This window comes from Rattus norvegicus, chromosome 18 (assembly GCF_021556685.1).
Source record: "Rattus norvegicus strain SHRSP/BbbUtx chromosome 18, alternate assembly SHRSP_T2T, whole genome shotgun sequence".
Classification (NCBI taxonomy): Eukaryota; Metazoa; Chordata; class Mammalia; order Rodentia; family Muridae; genus Rattus; species Rattus norvegicus.
This window is the reverse complement of record NC_141551.1, coordinates 70,341,834-70,359,468: the sequence shown is the minus strand read 5'-3', so window position 1 is coordinate 70,359,468 and position 17,635 is coordinate 70,341,834. Positions and strand designations below refer to the sequence as shown.

Sequence of the window (17,635 nt, the reverse complement as noted above, 5' to 3'; positions counted from 1 at the left end):
TTCTGAGGGCACCTGGCAGGTAGGCACTGTATTTGTCACTGGTATTATCTTTGCAACATCCTGCCTTGTTCTTCCTACCTGGGAATTAACCATTAAACTGTTGAACCATGAACTCCAGGCAGGAGCTGGACTGCAGGAGTGTGGCCAAGAGGAAGATCCATAAATTCGTAACAGGAAAATACAGATTATGCCATGTCATCTTGAGACGCCAAAAATGCATTTTTTTTCTCCTCTTTGCAACAAGACACTATTGTTTCAATGTTACCCAACTTTAGAGTGGGAAGACCGAGGGCTTATTTGCTCAGTACCTACAGCAGCTGGCTCCCACGACTGTGGCTCTCCGGGTACCTTTACTATTCCACTTAAGCCTTGAAACAGGCTGAGACCTGCGAGTGCCAGCATCCCTTTACCACGAGGTAGAAGGTGAGCCACTGAGTACAGGGCAGGAAAGAAATGAGTCCCAAGGACTCTGGAGTCTCAGATCGGTCTCATTTTGTTCAGTCACCAAGTCAATGACAGAAAGTGCTGCTTAAGCCTCAAACTGCTCATATACTGGCATCTGAAGAGCAGGGCCACTAATTCAAAGTAATACGGAGAGTTTGACAGAATGGTTGGGTACCATAGAGAGAGAAGCTTGGAGGGCAGGTAAGGCTTTTTAATGGAGGAAGGAGCAGCAAGTTTCACAAGTCCAGCGTACCTGTGGTGACTCTGGTGGTACCTGGCATGGTCTCTTCCTGATGGCTGCATTTGGCCCTGCTGCACTGTTTCTTACAGAACAGCCTCCCAGCCATGAGAGAGGAAGGCTTCCTCAGAAAAGCCTCCTGGAGTATTCGGTTCCTGAATCGTGGGCTCTCCTGTTTAAAAGCCCTGAAGAATGTCCACTTAATTTTTGACAAAGGAGGCAAAATATACTCTCAGGGGGTGAGGGGAAGATAGCCCACTTAACAAATGGTGCTAAGAAAACTGGATTTCTTATTTGCAGAAAGTGAAATGAGATTCGTAGCTTTCTCCTTGTATAGAATCTTAAAATGGATCACCAGACTTACAACCCTGAAACTTTTAGAGGAAAACACAAGATATTGGCATAGGCAAAGCCTGTTCCCTGGAACACCAGCAGCCCGGGAGCCAGGCCCGGCAGGTGGACTACGTGAAAATCACTCCTTCTGTATAGCAGAGGAAGAATGAGCCGCACTAACAGACGGGCAGGGGAACTTTCTCAGCTACACTCAGGCGGGGAGCAAACAGCCAAGTTACAAACAACTGCAGGGGATTAAATACCAAGGGGTAAAGCTGCCAACGGTAAATGGGCCATGAACTGAATACGTAGCTTTCACCAAAACTAGCCAATAGCCATTTAAAGACGTTTAATGCCCATCATTGCCAGCGTCATGCAAATTAAAACTGCTTCGACATACTATCTTATCCCAGTTAGAATGGCCATCATCAAGAACTGGGAGAAAGTGAATGTGGAAGAGAATGAGGAGAGAAGGGGACCTTTACACACTGTTGGTACAAATCAATACACACACTATGGAGATCAGTTTGGAGATTTCTTAAAAACATTAAAAACAGAACTGCTATATGACTCAGCTGTTTCGTACCCAGAGAATCTCCATTCCCTACTACAGAGATATTTACACCCATTTCCATTGTTTGTCTATTCATGATAGCAAAGAATCGGACCCTTTTGTGCACAAACAGATAAATGGGTAATGAAAATTTGGTAATATATCTAATTGACATAATGGAATATTACTCAACACTAAGAAAATGAAGCGTAAAAGATTCGGGAAAATGGATGGACTTCGAATTCTATATTACACGAGGTCACACAGTCTCAGAAAGAAATAAAAGAAACATGTTCCTTCTCATGAGAATCTAGCCAATAATATATTCACATGTACAAACAAAGGCAGCTGTGCGCACAGTATAACACGACGAGAAGAGAAGAAAGGGGTGAGGAGCGACCGAGCACAGGTAGCGGACACAGGCAATGAAAGAGGATGGAGAGCTAACTTTAATCTAATTCTGTCATGGGTCTTTTGTCTGGGGTGGTAGATGAGTGTGTAAGATATATCCAATACTGAGAGTGTAAATTCTGAAGTGAAGATTCACAGCTTCTGTTCTGAATGCAAATTCAACTATTCGTGAGCTCACTAAGTTTTTTAGACTTTGGGTCTGGTTTATTTATCTGCACATTTTTTAAAGTAACAAAGGTCATGAGCGGGCTGGAGAGACGGCTCGGTGGTTAAGAGCACTGACTGTTCTTCCAGAGGGCCTGAGTTCAAATCCCAGCAACCACATGGTGGCTCACAACCATCTGTAATGAGATCCAATGCCCTCTTCTGGTGCGTCTGAAGACAGCTACAGTGTACTCACATACATAAAATAAATAAATCAATTTTTGAAAAAAGTCATGAAATAAAAAAATTAAAAAAACAAAAAACCAAAAACCTTGAGGGACTTGAGGAAATTGTAGAAGATTTAGGGCTGAACATGAAAATGGGGCTGATTAAGGAGGCTGAAGGACAGAGGTTTCAGCTGGGGCTCAAGGCACACACAGTTGATAGTACGTGGTGTCACAGAGAACCCCTGTGAACCCTGGGGTGGTCTGACAGCTCTCAAGCTTACATTACACACGTTCTAATATTCGAGTGTTTTAATGGCTATATGAAAACCACATGTATTTATGAGTTACTGTGTGATGCTTCAGTTATCCAGCTGTGCGTGTTTAAACAGTGTACTGTATCCCAGTATGTAGGCAGTGAGTGGTATGTGTAACAGGGAGCTTTGACTGCTGGCTACCAGATCAGGTGTGGGTGTGGGTGGGAGTTGGGTGAGGGGCTGACTGCTCACCAGTACCTCTGAGCACTGCATAGGAAAAAATAAGCCATGGCTGGGAAAAATAAGTTTTGGGAGGGTTGCCATATATTCTGACAATATTTAACCCTTACCCTCAACGATGTCTCTTCTATGTCTCTCACCCATTAGGCCCACAGTTGGCTCCGCATGTTATTCAACTTAGGACTGAACTCCCTTCTTGCAAATGGTGCTGTTGCCAGTTTATAGCAAGTTATGGTTCTCTCTCCCACGTGGCTCAGGTTCAAATCCAAGAATGACTTCTTGAACTCGTACTTTTACTTGAGTTGTTTTTCAGCCCTCCGCAAAAATCAGCAGTGGGTCGGGGCATCTCACAGCTTCTCTTCTGTCTCCCAATTCCTTCTGGGCATCTAGGAGCTCTAGGAGCTGGCTCTGTGCTCCTGTGCTCCTTGTAACCTATGCTCCCACTCAACACCCTCCCCCTCCCCACTTCAGTGAATCTGTTGTGTGGGTGAGCTGGCCTGCCCTGAGGGCCGTATGCCTAGCATACCCTGGCGTTTCCCGCTGCCCTTGAGACAGCAGCCACCTTTAGTCTGACTTGGCATCTGTCTCGTGACCTCTGTCATCTTTACACAAATACCAGGCTAGAGTTCATTTATTGTTTTCCCTGGGCCTTTTCACAGCCAGGCACTCTCTATAAATCTCTAGAGCTCTTAAATCTTGGAATAAAAATCCTCACCCTTGCAAAGGAGAACAGCATTCCCTACCAAAGCTCTTGGTTTCTAGGGGGTCCTTGAATAGTTCTGATAAATTCCCATTTCCCCACAGTCTCCTCTTCTGGTCACCTTCCTCCCCCTCCTATCCTTGGCTCACGATGGCTAATACAATGTGTCTGTCCAGTGTATCCCCTACATGTAACTGTAGAAGTGACTTCTGCTTTGTGAGTCACTACTGGGCCAGTTCCTGTCAGCTACTGTCACATGAGAAGGCCTCTACTGGACCCAAACCTGGTTGGGCTCAGCTTGAGGAAGCTCATGTTGAAGTTTAAACTCACGTCTCAGGATGGATCTAAATAGATATCTGCTTGACATGTTTCTTCCTGCCTATCCCCAGGAGCAATACTGTAATTACCAGAGAGAGAGAGATTTAAGAGTTCAGATTGCCATCTAAGAGAACATTTCTTAGTTTCACATGGGTGGAACTAATATTAAGCTCCCTCGTTAATTCCACCTGGTGCCATGATTTAGCAAGACGTTCCTGATAAATGAAGCCCATGAGTCTAAAAGCTGAGAGGCAAGGATAAGGCCATCCATCAGTGTGTGTGCAGTCAGTGTTACTATGATCTCTAAGGTTCCTATGTGTGTGCAGTCAGTGTTACTGTGGACTCTAAGGTTCCCATACATTTAAGCAGGAAGCCTATGACTTTATAAAATTAACACCCGATGACTCACCTGGATTGTTCGTATAAAGGACACTGTCACCCGTTCTTCAAATTCATTCAAGGGAGTGTAGAGGTTTAAAATTTTGACAATCTGTTGGAATGAAAGCAGTGTTCAGTACAGAACTTGACAAACTGAAGACTTTTAAGACTCTGACAGTGGTGTCACAAAGTGTTTAACTCTCTGGACAAACCCCTCGAGGTGCTTGGTCAGGATCAAGTGCCATTTTTGGTGCGTTTCCAACCATGACCCTGTGAGACTTGAGCTCCTATATGACACTCATGTCCTTGATGCCCACCCCTCCTCTATGCTTGGTGGCTTATACACGAGTTCAGAAAGCTCCCAGACTCTTTTTTGTCAGTAACTTAAACTTCTTCAGGAGAGAGCCAGGGATCTGGTATGAGAGAGGGCTTACTTAACCACCCTGTTTCAACCTCTTCCTTAAGTCAATTCATTTACAAGTGAGATTTCTCTTCTTAACCAGACACAGTCTTGTGTGCCCATCAACTGTTTTGGTGGGCGTACCCTACTGCGTGCACAGCCAGGTGCAGGCAATACGTAAGCTCACAGAAGAGAGACAGTTACTGGGGGAGGGGAGCTGGGAAACTAAGAATGTGCAGGCTTTCAGAAGCCAGCAGGGGAGAGAAACATGAGCCTTCACATTACCGAGTTTGGTTGGTTGCAAAGGTATTCGTTGGGAAGAATATTCATTTGACTGGGAGATTCTAGTTTCCATCTTGCAGTGTCTGTGGCCCATTTCTAGGAAGCCGTGACCAAAGGCAAGATCTAGGACTTTTATCTCTTTGTAGACTATAGTCATATGTCTACAACCAAATTATAGTGTATAAATATAATTTTGGGGAGAGGAATTTAAAATATTTAAGTACCTTTAGATTGCTAAGGCTTCATTTAAAAATGATATAAGCGGAATCTTAAAATATGGCCATATAAAAATTACAGGTGTAAAGAAAATGTATAAAGAAAGCAAACGGCTTCATGTTGTCAGATTCAGGGGAAAAATTCTAGGTAAGAAACTATCTGGAATTGTTTTTTTAAAATTATGACAGGAGGGCTCCCATCGCAAGACGGCTCATTGGGTGAGGACTGCTTTAGCCATGCCTGGTTATCTGAAGTCAATCCCCAGAGTCCAAATGGTGGAAGAGAGAACCGTCTCCTCCCAGTCAACCTCTGACCTACCTACCTAACACACACACACACACACACACCATAGCGCATGTGAACATGCACACGTAATTATCAAAAAAGTTATCAAGGTTTGTGGGTCTTGTAACTTAGCACAAAAGAACGATCAGAAAGTTACGGGGAACTGGCATTGGGTTTTACAACCAAAGCGATCTCTGGTTCATCTTACTGGCTGCAAACCTGAAAAAACTGTGTCAACGGGGCTGGAAGCACACCCTTAGAAGATTCCTAGTGAGAATAGACCAGAAAGGCCAGAGCTGGCCTTGAACTGCTGTACCTGCTGGGTGCTGAGGGAGGTACACAGAGAGCAGATGGCCTCAGCATCCTCCTGGGTCTTCTTCTTCAGCTGAAGGAGTTGGGCTGCCTGGATCAAGGGCTCCATGGTCTGAACCGCTCCACTCTGCTGAAGGTTTTTTCCCCGAAGCCACTCTTCGAGTTGACTTATGTTGTACCTTAGCCAAGGCAAAAAGGAAGCTGTGTTAAGCCTTAATTCACGGGGTGAAGATGGGTGGTGGGAAGGGGCGTCTCCTGTGCTGTGCTGGTGATGTGTAATTAGTGTCATCTGCCCTCACTTCAAGAGGGCCTGAATTTGGTGCCAAGACCCATATGCAAACACTCAGACAGACACACAGACTGCAAACAAACCACAAAACCACAAATGGGTGAGGTAGCACACAGGTGTAATCTTGGTGCTGGGCTGAGGAGGTAGAGAGAGTTTTTTTTTTTGCTGGCCAGCCAGCCCAGACAACTTTGGTTAGTTCTAGGCCAGTGAGAGCTTGTGTTTTGTTTACTTGTTTTTTGCTAAAGGTGGATGTTTGAGATGTCCTCCACATGTTCATGCACACATGTATGCACCGCTACTCCTACATGCACACACATGTTAAAAAAAAACTCGTCAAAGTGCCTAGCATTCAGTAACCATACGCTGAGTAAAGAATGAATAGTTGAATGCATGCTTAAAATTAAGCAATGAAGGAATTACCTAAGGTGTCTATCTAGATTAATAGGGAGGGAAGCATTAAATATATTGAATTATAATTTGTATTTAATTTCCAACCGTTCATACTTCCCTTGACAGCCTTGTTAACTCCTGATCCATTCTCCTTTCTCGCTGACCTGGCCATGTTGCATTTGTCTTAATTAAAGGGTATCTGACTGCGTTTGAATGTCACTGCTGAGTGAACTCCACCAATTAATAAGACGGTGAAGGATTTATGGCATACCAATTATGGGAAGGGCTACTAGTTAGACGTGGATTTCACCCTGGAGGCAGCTGCCTTGGGTTCGGACCCCAGCCTACGTTGGGGCTCGGTCTCCGTGTGCTGGCGTGAGTACCTCTCTCACCTGAGTTGCATGCCGGTGCTCCAGGAGCAGGCATCTTTCCGCAGGAGTAGGTTGTTAAGAGTCACCGCATTGATCATGTAGAAAAGCTGTTTGAACACCTGCAGGATAATCTCAGGGTCCAGGCCCTGGTCACACAGGACTGTATGAAAGAAATTCATCTGGCGGATGATGGCCTCCAGGCAATACGAATTTTCTCCGTCCACCATGCTGGACGAGCGCTTCCGGTAGCCAGTTGGCCTCACCCCTGACAGCCCCTGGATACTCTCATTTTCCAGCATGGCAGAAACTGAAAGGAAGGCACAGTTAGAAGCCTGTATGCTCCTCTCAAAACTCTGCCATAAGGTCACTCAGGTCAATGAAACCATTCAGATATGCACAGGGTCGACATATTCAGGGACTCAATATATTTGGCAAAGAATTTTGAATCTGATGGACTTCCATGTTGAATAAAGTAACTATGGAACATAATGTTACTTAAACTCATTGGTGATTGGAGAAAGACAATGGATAATATACTAGCTGGACTCTGTACTACCTCTGCCAAGTATCAAAGTTTAAGGACTGAGCTAACTCTGGTAGGGTCTAACCCAGGCACCAACTGTGTGACTATTAGGTTAGTTGCTTCAACATCTTTATTCAATAGCCTTTAACTGTGCACCAGGTAGTGCTTTATGGACAGGACCTCTTCCATTCAGCCTGCAGCCCGATGAGGTGCTACCCACTTTACCAATGAGCGAACTGAAGCACAAAGAGGTTGTATAATTTGGGTACAAGAACGCAGTTAGGAAGAGACGGCACCAGGATTGGAACCCAGGTCTTGCTTGGGGTCTGGTGCAACCAACCACCATTATTCCGAGTTTTGAAACACATCCAGCCTGATCTATTAGTTCTTCTTCTATGTGGGAAGGACCTTAGGAGAAAACTAGATAGGAGGGGAAGATTTGATATGAAATTTATCCCAAGAATATCCCAAACCTTCTGGGATTCACTCAGCCTGTTTGCGCTGTGAGGACCTAGAGATGCCATTACACAGGTCCAGGTTTAACTTCTTTCCCTGCCTTCATGGTGCACTGAGTGGCAAATATGTGTCCGTCTACCGTCTACCGTTACAATGTAGCTGTTCTTTCCATTCTGATTTCACCCTCAACACTCAAGTGCACTCCTTGCTGTGTACAAAGCAGGTAAACAGGATCGCCCTGTGCTCCCTGCAGCTTGGTTCACAAGCACCCCACAGGCAAGAAGACACTGTCTTCACTGTGTTTGCATTCACACCATTACATTGCTTGTGGAAATTACTATAGATAAAACATTAAGGAAAGCTACCTTGCTGCTCTGTTGGCATCCTGTTTTTATAGTATGCTGTTGAAAATTACCCAAGTCTTAAGCACAATGTATACTACACCCTATGCCTTTCCTAGAAGGCTCTGGCTTGGAGGCCATACCTAGTAACGCTTGGTTCCTGAAAGGCAAGCCTGCCACAGCCCTCCTCCTCCAGACCCCAAGATGTGAGCAGCTCCAGCTTACCTATCATAGGCTGTAGCAGGCCCTCAGCAATTTTAATGAGTTGCTGATAGATCTGAATGGAAAGGTCACTTAGCACCTGACGGTATTCAGTGAGGTCAAAGTTCTTGAGACAGTGCTCATTCTGCTTCGCCGTGTTCTGTGTCATGAAACCCTGAAGAGGAAAGGTGTGTGTCAATAAACCTCTGGGGTCTCCTGGACTCCGTATACCTCCTGGACTTGGGCATTTAACAGCATCCTATTGGCAGGGCTTCCCTATGCTCTAGAAACCATGAGGCCTTTGGGATAGCCCTGGATCTTGGACGTAGTGGAAATCTTATGACAGACAAGACGAATTATGTAAACAGAAGGGCCTAAATCATTTGGATCCTCAAAATAAAGTGAGTTCTATATATTCTGTACCCACAGTCAGAAAAAAATTAATGAAGGAGGGATTCACGCTTTCTGGATGTTTATCTGGAATTATCAGTCTTCAGATCGCCCTATAATCTTGGGTTACACAGGAGTATGGCACAGGCCAGGTTCTGTTTGTAGGAGACATCTACAGGCTCTTGTCATTTTTTCAGCTAATGGACAGGCAGAAATGGTAGGGACGGCACTGTCGTCTTAGCCTGCTGTCCTAGGGTGACCATTTAATCTGGAACAAGTACTAACATCACAAGGGACCCTGTGACCGAAGTCTAATTTTGTCTATTTTGTTTTGAGATGCTCTTGCCAGATCACTTAGGCTGTCATCAAACTTGGGATATTCCTACCACGGTCTCCCAACTGCTGGGATTGAAGAAGGTGTGTGCGACTGAGCCTAGCTCCCAGGTCCTTTTCATTCAGGCCAAGAGGGATTAGCAGCACAGTACTGTCGAAGAGGCCACCATCCCTCAACCTGTGGCCCTTATCTCAAATCACGAAGCCATTTTTAATAAGAAAATGGGTGGAAGCAGGAGCGACAACTGCGACTGCTAAGAGGTAGGGGTCCTTCACTCCTTGCTGTTTAGACAACACAGAGTCTGTTTATACTGTGGTTCAAATCTTGTCCCCAAGAACAGAAGCACAAGGAGCAGACCAGGGCCATGGAGCCCTTGGTCTTGCCCTTTCATAACACTGGTGGAATCCATGGTAACAGTGCTTACAACTAATTGTCAGTCTGACAAAAGTCTAGAATCATCTGGCAGACAGGCCTCTGGTGAGAAGACACACCTGAACCCCACCATTTCAATGGCCGGGCCCTGGACTGAATGAGGAGGAGAGAAGGAGCTGAGTACCATGGGCCACATTTATCTCTTGCTCTCTGCTTCTCTGTGTGGATACAACGTGACTAGCTTCCAGTTTCTGCTGCCTTGATTTTTTACAACAGATGGTCAGTAAACAGGATTTGTGGGCCAAGTAAACCCTGTGTCGATTAAGATTCTGTCAGGGCACTTTGTTACAAATGAAACTGAAGCAGGAACCTTAATGAAGTGCCAGAAAGAGCTCCCCCACATACGGGGGCTTGTAGATGACGTTGTGGGTAAGGAACAGAAGGCACCAGGTTTGAAACAAAGGGCATTCATTTCTTCCACCCTTACCATCCCTTTCATAGTGAAAGCGAGTGCCCAAACTCAAGTTCTAATTCTGAAAGGGAATCAGAACCACATTCCAGAAATGACTGACTGAGGTGGGATTAGTTCATTACCCTTGGAGGAGAGTTTTCCTATTTTATATGGCACCAAAGATCGAGTAAAACTTTAAAACATTGTTGCACTGTTTTAAGTTTTGCTACTACTTGACTTTGGGCAGGGTGAGATGTGTGAATGGCTGGGAGAGCAGCACGGAGCAGAGACCTTGTGGGGATGTGAGAGGCAGAAGGCACTGGGGAAACTGGACGGTGTGCTGTATCCCATGAAGCTGAAGGAACCACTTGGCAGCCAGTGAGAGGAATGTGAGTTCTAGATAAAGCTGGACCGAAGAGGTCCAGAGTGGAACACGGAATGGTAGCCTCAGGTCAGTGAGTCAAATCGAGCTGCAAGCATGAAGCTGGGCCTTGACATCAGTTTGTACCATGTGGTTCTGTATGTGGCGGGGGGGGGGGGGGGGACACATCTCTTCTGGTGGCATCTTTATTCTGAAGTGGACAGAGCACAAGAGACAGCAGGATACACTAGACATTTGACCTTTCTCCCAGTCTTCACTGATATGGCTCTAGGACAGCTTTAGAATTATGACGTCACAAGGGTCCCCTAGAGAGTCAAGGGGCTTTCTGGCCCTGTGTAGTTAAACTAATTTCTCTTGATTTTTCAGGGTTCTTGAGCCCAGGGAAGCTCAGAGTCTCCTGTGCCCCACCCAGTCCCGCAAAGGCATCCCCACAAGTGAAGGTGCCAGCAGGTGCCTCACAGACCTTACACCGAACACTGGGGGGGGGGGGACCATAGCACCCCAAACTGCAAATGGATAAAACAGGGTCCCAGTTTGGGGTGCTTTGCTCACTCCTCACCTCATCCCCACTGTACTGCTTCAAACAGTGAAGGAGGCGGCAGGTGTTGGATAACCAGAATGACGTCATCTCAAAGTCCTCATTGTGCTTCTGTGAAAAGAAAAGCATACCCTTCTCTGAGTGCCTCCCATTGGCTGACACAAACCCCCAGTGCATTCTCTTTCTGAGTTTCCTATGTTACCCAGCACTGCTGGGCAGCCACTGTATGCCGTCTACTTTCCAGATACAGAGAAGACATCCTTTGCTGAGAGATTTGCTGTTCGTCCACTCTCTGAGATGCTACAGACAAGGCCGTTCCCCAGTCTCTCAATGAGTTATGTATGGCCCTGCACACACGGGAACATCCCGCTGACTCTCATGGATGAAGACCGTGAGGCTGAGTGGTACAAATGAAGCTTAGGTCCATCAGAACCAGGCTCTCGTCTGGTCTGAAACTTGGACTGGCCAATTCTGATTCTGGGCTATACAAGACATGCTGGAGAGCTTAGCAGGGGAGTACGCTGGTGTCCCATTGATGCTCAGTGGCAATAAACCAAGTGACCAAGGTGGCTTAGCAACCCATATACAACTTGATCCATCCAGTTTCTGTGTTACATCCCACTGACTTCTCAGAGCCCATTCTGTAAATTTATCTATCTGGCATTATTTAAATAGCAATTGAGTATGAGACATGATGATAAAACATGGCTGACCACATAAGCCATGGGCCATAACAGGCTAATCTAGCTCAGAGCTATGGAGGCCTCCCTAAGGAAGTGACATTTGTAGTCCTAGGCTGCCTTAGACTCCAGTTGGAGCTTGTAAAAAAAAAAGGTCAAGGCCAGAGACACAAGTTTGAGAGTGATCAACACGTACATGTGTGTGATACACTTCACAGTGATTAGCAAATAACACTGTATTTAGAGCCCGAGTCAGGGAGGGCAGGGCAGCTGCTAAGGGCTTTGTAGCCAGAAACTAAAGACTGGCTCGTTCCCAAATCAGGGGTCACAGGCTGAAGAACCAGAAGTGGCCTGGCTGCAGGGCCCTTGAGGGTAGCTTGCCTTCTGGGAGAGCAGCAGTGTCAGGGAGAATCTGACATAGGATTGTCACTGTCACTGAGGTCTAATCTCCCTCTAAAGTCTCCCTCCTACCACTTGACTCCAGCTCCTTTGTAAAAATGCCTCATCCCCAAACAGCCTAGCCAGTGATGCAAGCGGCTGCTATTACATTCGATAAGAATGTTGTACCTTAAGGTGGCGTTCGTGGGCTGCTTTACCCCAACTGCTACCAGCAGCCCAGTTCTAGCCCAGTCTGCCTCACCTTGTTGCTTTCTTTGTTTCTTTGTTTCTTTTTTTCTCTTTTAAAGATTCATTCTCTCTCTCTCTCTCTCTCTCTCTCTCTCTCTCTCTCTCTCTCTCTCTCTCTCTCTCAAGATTTATTTTATCTATGTGAATACCCTGTCATTGTCCTCAGACACACCAGAAGAGGGCATCAGATTCCATTACAGATGGTTGTGAGTCACCATGTGGTTGCTGGGAATTGAACTCAGGACCTCTGGAAGAGCAGTTAGTTCTCTTAACCGCTGAGCCATCTCTCCAGCCCCCTCACCTTGGAAACCTATGAATGGCAGCAGCTCTGCTGTGCCACCAACTAGGATCGTGTGCCTCAGACCCTTGGGATGGTGAGAGAGTATGGGGTCCTAAGTTTGGTTCAGAAGTAGCGCACCTCGATAACATCTATCCTAGTGGTCAGTCAGGCTTCCCAGACACACAGGCTCAGCAGGGAGCTGCAGGCCCACATGGAGTTCTGTGCTTCCTGACATTTTCAGACCTCACTCTGCTCGGAGAACTGCTAGGCATCTTGGGTAACCGCTAGAACACAGACACAGAGAGGCAATGGAGGTGCTAGCTTTGCTACCGCTACTGGGGGGCTCCTTGCTTACCTTGAGGACTTTCTTAATGCCATTGATGGTGGAGCTCAGCAACGAGTGCACCTTGAGGTCATCGTTGGTGTAGTCCGCGTGCCTGATGCACATGTAGAGTATGTATGCAGGCAGACAGGGCACGGTGCCCGACAGCATCTGGGGCTTCAGGTCTAACAGAGATAACACGGGAGTTAGGACTATTACAACACTTTGAATGTCAGAATCCTTGTCTCAAAAAGAAGTGCTTGCATTACTCCTCGGTAGCTCATCTAGGGATCCATTCCTCACAGGGTGTGAAGGAGGAACAAGATAAACTGGGGTAGTGGGAAACCCCCATGGGCTCCTGTATCCAACTATTTAGTGTCCGGCTGCTGGTGTTGTTTGGGGGAACCTTCAGAAGGTGGAGCCTTGCTAGAGGAAGTGCATCACTGGGGGTAATCTCTGAGGGTTTATAGCCGTGCCCCACTTCCTGCTTGCTCTCTCTGCTTCCTGTGTGCAGATGAACTGGGATCAGCCAGATTCCTGGTCAGGAACCTGAGGCCATGTCTCCTTGCTTTTATGGGCTCTTGCCCTCTCGACCTATAAGCCAAATGAACTCTGAGTTGCTTTAGGTCACGGTATCTTATCTCAGTAACAGGTAACTGGTGAACACCCTCATTCCACCCATGCACTGGCAGCTGTAGATACTGGTTAAAAAGCAAAAGTGTGGCATGGTCAGGTGCAGTGGGACACACCTTTAATCCCAGCACTCTGGAGCAGAGGGAGGCAGATCTCTGAGTTTGAGGTTAGTCTGGTCTACACTGAGATTTCAGGTCAGCCAGAGCTACATGGAGAAACCGTGTCTAAAAGCAAACAAAACCAAAACACCCTACCCTACATTCCTAGGTGTAATGCAGTAAAACAACCAGGTCCCCAGTGATTTATCTGCCACGTGGATAAAAGGGCTGCAAGTTACAAACTCATGCCAAGGTCCTCAGGAAGGGGGCCTTACAGCAAGAGGCGGGCTACAAATGGAATCTGGGTCACGCAATGGGGTGAGAGTGCCTCCACTTCTTGGTGCCTGAACTTCTGACTGAGCACAGAGTTTTCTTTGATATGTGAAGATTGGTATCAGGAGAATTTGATATGAGAAGATTGGTATCAATATCTGATAGCAAATTGTTATGTTCCCAATGAGAGCCAGTTGGCCAAGGACTGAAAGTGTCTGTGGTCCATGGGTGTGATGTTTAGTTTTTTGTCAGCTTGGCACAGGCTAGGGTCATCTGGGAAGAGGGAACTTCAATTGGGGGAAATACTTCATGGGGAGTAGCCTGGGGGGCATTTTCTTGATCTGTGAATGGTGTGGGAGAGCCTACCACGCTGGGTGTGTTCCTGGACAGCATAAGAAAGCAGGGTGAGTAAGCTACAGGGAGAGAGCCGGTAGGCAGCCCTCCTCCCTGGTCTTGGCCTCAGTCCTGTCTCCAGGTTCCCGCCTTGAGTTCTCTTCATGATGGAGTGTAATCACGATGGGCCTGGCATTTTGCAGCAGCAGAAGGCGCATTTGAACAGTAGAGAGCTGTCAGCTTGGAATGATTGCCTGGCACCTGCTGACTCAGTTGAACTGGTCCGGCAGCCCACAGTCTGCCCGGCCTTCTCCACATGGAGGAAGCCATGTTCAGTCTGCCCAGCCATTTCCTCTCCTCTACCTCTTTCCCTGCCTTGGACTGTGACTCCTTATGAACTCAGGAGACGGAGACAGGCAGGTCCTGTGCTGAACTCAAGCTCCTTGCCCCTCCTTCCTAACACCCCTGGGAAACTGTCGGATGGATTTCAGTAGCCTGGGGGTTAAAGTAGGGAGTCATGTTGGGAGAGCAGAGCAGCAAGACGAGGCTTGGTGTGGGTTACGATGGTGGGTGGGAAAGGCCCCCCCCCACCTATGGCTTTGGCTCTCTCCTAGCTCACAGCCTTCAGTCTCATTACCCTGACCAAACCAAGCCCCCAAACCCCCCTGGGCTTGGAACTGGCTGATGGGAGCACTCTCCATCTGGGCCAGCAGCATCCTTAAATCATCTGTCAAGGTGATCAGGGTTGGGGTGGATGTAGCTTCAGTTGATACACAGGTTACACCAATTCTTTCAAATATATCCTTACAGTTAGGGTCCATTACAGGCCATAATACTCTGGATAGATGGTTAACATGCTGGCATTCTCTATGCTCAGTAAATGGCTACAGATCTGCTCTTGGCTGTATTTAGAATGCCAGGGATGTTCATCTGGGAAAAAGAGATGCGTTTTATAGACCCACACTTTCAACCTCTAGTGTCCTGCTTCACGCTTTACCTATGTGCAGCTCTGAGCAGCCTGCCTTGCTTTGGAGTGCTCTACTGTGACAGAACAGACTTGCTTCTGTTTTCTAGGCAGATGTTAGCATCTTCTGGGGTGGGCATTACAACCCTGTCTTCTCTCTGAAACAACTGGCCAGCGATAGGTTCCTAAGAGGTTCATCAGTGTATGTGGGGTTGTCTGAAGGGCAGATGAGGAGGTATTGTTTCTTGGTATCTAGGGAGGAGGTGATCGCCTAGGGCCATCCAAGCAGTCAGGGCAGGAAGGAGCCTTGACTCACACTTATTTAAGTTATAAAATTCAAAGTCCTATTTAATTTCTCAGCATCTATACTTAACTCTGCTATTGTACACTTTCTGTTTCGTAGTCACCACAGAGTGAGGGGGTTTGCTCGCTATAGGTCACATACAGAGCATAATAGTCATCAGCAAGTTACTCAAAACACCCAAATCAAACAACCAAATGGGGAACCATGCCAGGCAGAAATCATGCTCTATTCCTCCTGAGCTCTTGGCCTAGGCCCATACTAAGCAGGGGTTTTAACGCCTGGGGGGGGGGGTCTTTCCCTTGGGCTCCTTAGGTGAGAAAGCCCTGCAGTGCACTCTCTGGCTCTAGTTCACTCGCTGGGAAGGCAGGGTCAGGTCCCACCGCCCTGTTTGACAGATGGGGACACTACAGCATCATAGAGAGCCAGTAGCATGGGGTTAGACACCAAATAACCGTCCTTTTGCCCAACAGGACTCCCTCCTCTAAGGTTTTCCCTCCTGGCTCTATAGGATGGAGCATAAAGGAGGTTTCTGGATGGCTGACGAGGCTGAGATAAGAAAGGGAGGAGACCTGGGTTAGTGAGGACACAGGCTCCACGAGAACGGTATGCCACCCCTGAAGGTGGCATCTGCGACTGCCAGAGAACCATCTTCACGCAAGCCTCAACAACCTGCAAATAGGACTCGGAGCTCCTACCTGGGCGTCCACGAGGAGTGACCCCCATGGGCAGGAGGCTCCCCTCTAACAGGGAGAATGCTCCCCTTTCCAAAGCTATGGGGGGCTGGGAAGTGGGTAGCAGCAGGAGTTCTAGTCTTGAGGACCAAGCTGTAAGGAGTCAGCCTTTCCTGGAGCAGCTAAGGCTGCTGGGCCACATACTGAACTTCTTCACTCATGGCATGGTGTCACACACAGGGACACATGGCCTCAACCATACGGCTAAGGAGGAAAGGGGGCAAGCTTACAGAGAGGCCGCGAGAGTCCAGAGACCACACTCATGCGTGCTGAATCGCACGGCACTAACAAACTTTTAACTACAAGACGTTCGAATCCTTGACCCACTCTTTATCCCCTACGTGACTTGGGGACGCAGTTCCCTGAATGATCTCAGTACCCTCCAGCATGGAGTCTGGATTGGTACAGTGCCTACTGACACAGATAGTAGGAGAATTAAACAATCAGGGAGGGAATGGCCTTTGGCGCAGTGGCTGACAAGCCCGTGCTGCTATTGCCAAAGCACTGTTGCCCACCTGAACTTCCCCAGGGAGAGAAGAATTGCAGCTGCCACTGCAGAGATGCATGTGGCGAGCAGGAGCCACATGGCCGCTGGTAGAACAGACTCCTCCCCACCCTACCCCCCCCTCCCCGGAGCTGCTGCAAAGCTGGTTTTGGAAAAGCAGCAGGGAGATATGAACAGCTGGAGATGGTGGGTATGAGGTAGAGGAGGGGTCTATAAGATCCACTGGGAGGATGGAAGGGTTGGCTGTAATAGAAACAGAGAGGAAAGAGCTGCAGGTGACACCCCGCTGTAGCTTCTGACCTGTCACCAGGTTCCGGATAAGGAGTGCCTCGTCCTCTTTGTGGTACTCCAGCATGCCTTGGAAGTCCTTCTCTTTTCGTTGGACCGTGACCTGTCTTGTGAGTTCATGGTGCCTCCTGTTACTCTGTGCCAATGCCTGGGCAGCTGAGTGGGAGAGACGGGACAGAAACACAGTGAGAATGTGCAGCTGAGGCCTGCAGAAGGGGGTCTCCCAGCTTGGACATCACGCTCACACTCTGTGTATCTGTTGTTCCTGTGGCCTGAACCTTTCTAGCTATGGCTTGAGGGCATCAGCATCTGGGCTGGGATCCTCTGTGTACAGGAGCGGGGAGGATCGCTGGGAGGAAAACAGGTAGGTTCTGGACCAGAGAAATTATTGAGAAGTGGTGGCAGCCACGGTCAGTCTGCCCTGCTGGCAAGAGCTTTTCTTCTACCAAGCCGTGAGGAAGGGTTCCTGAGTCTGGGAGGAAAGCCTCCAGGACTGTTCCCCTCAGTTCCATGAGTATAGCACAGCACGGGCCATCACGACACTGATGGTACAGCTGTGGGCTGGCCAGGGGGGCAGGTGATGGCAGTGGAGAAGAAACGTGGAATCCACATGTAGCATGAGGCTGGGGAGCATGCTAAGTGCAGCCCACATAAGCACACTTATCCGGAATCACCTTAGGGGTATCAAGAACTTGTCGCACTTCATTCAGACCTTTCCCTCAGCCTAGAGGACGTAGTAGACTCCAAGTATTCATTTGTATGCCTGGGTACCAATAGTATAAGGGTTCTGTCATCAGCACAAGTCATACATCAAGGCCCCAGTC

The 17,635-nt window shown here is 47.7% G+C and overlaps 1 protein-coding gene across 6 annotated transcripts in view; it reads right to left on the bottom strand.

Moving 5' to 3' along the window:
• The window catches only part of Myo5b (myosin Vb), a 303,903-nt gene that overhangs the window by 5,790 nt on the left and 280,478 nt on the right, over positions 1-17,635 (bottom strand). For all 6 annotated transcript variants that reach the window (XM_087592156.1, XM_087592152.1, XM_087592157.1 and 3 more), the window contains 7 exon segments: positions 16,824-16,967; positions 12,716-12,867; positions 10,795-10,884; positions 8,331-8,481; positions 6,807-7,092; positions 5,740-5,914; positions 4,272-4,352 (listed from right to left, as the gene is read on the bottom strand). In XM_087592156.1, coding sequence (XP_087448282.1) covers positions 4,272-4,352; positions 5,740-5,914; positions 6,807-7,092; positions 8,331-8,481; positions 10,795-10,884; positions 12,716-12,867; positions 16,824-16,967 — 1,079 coding nt within the window.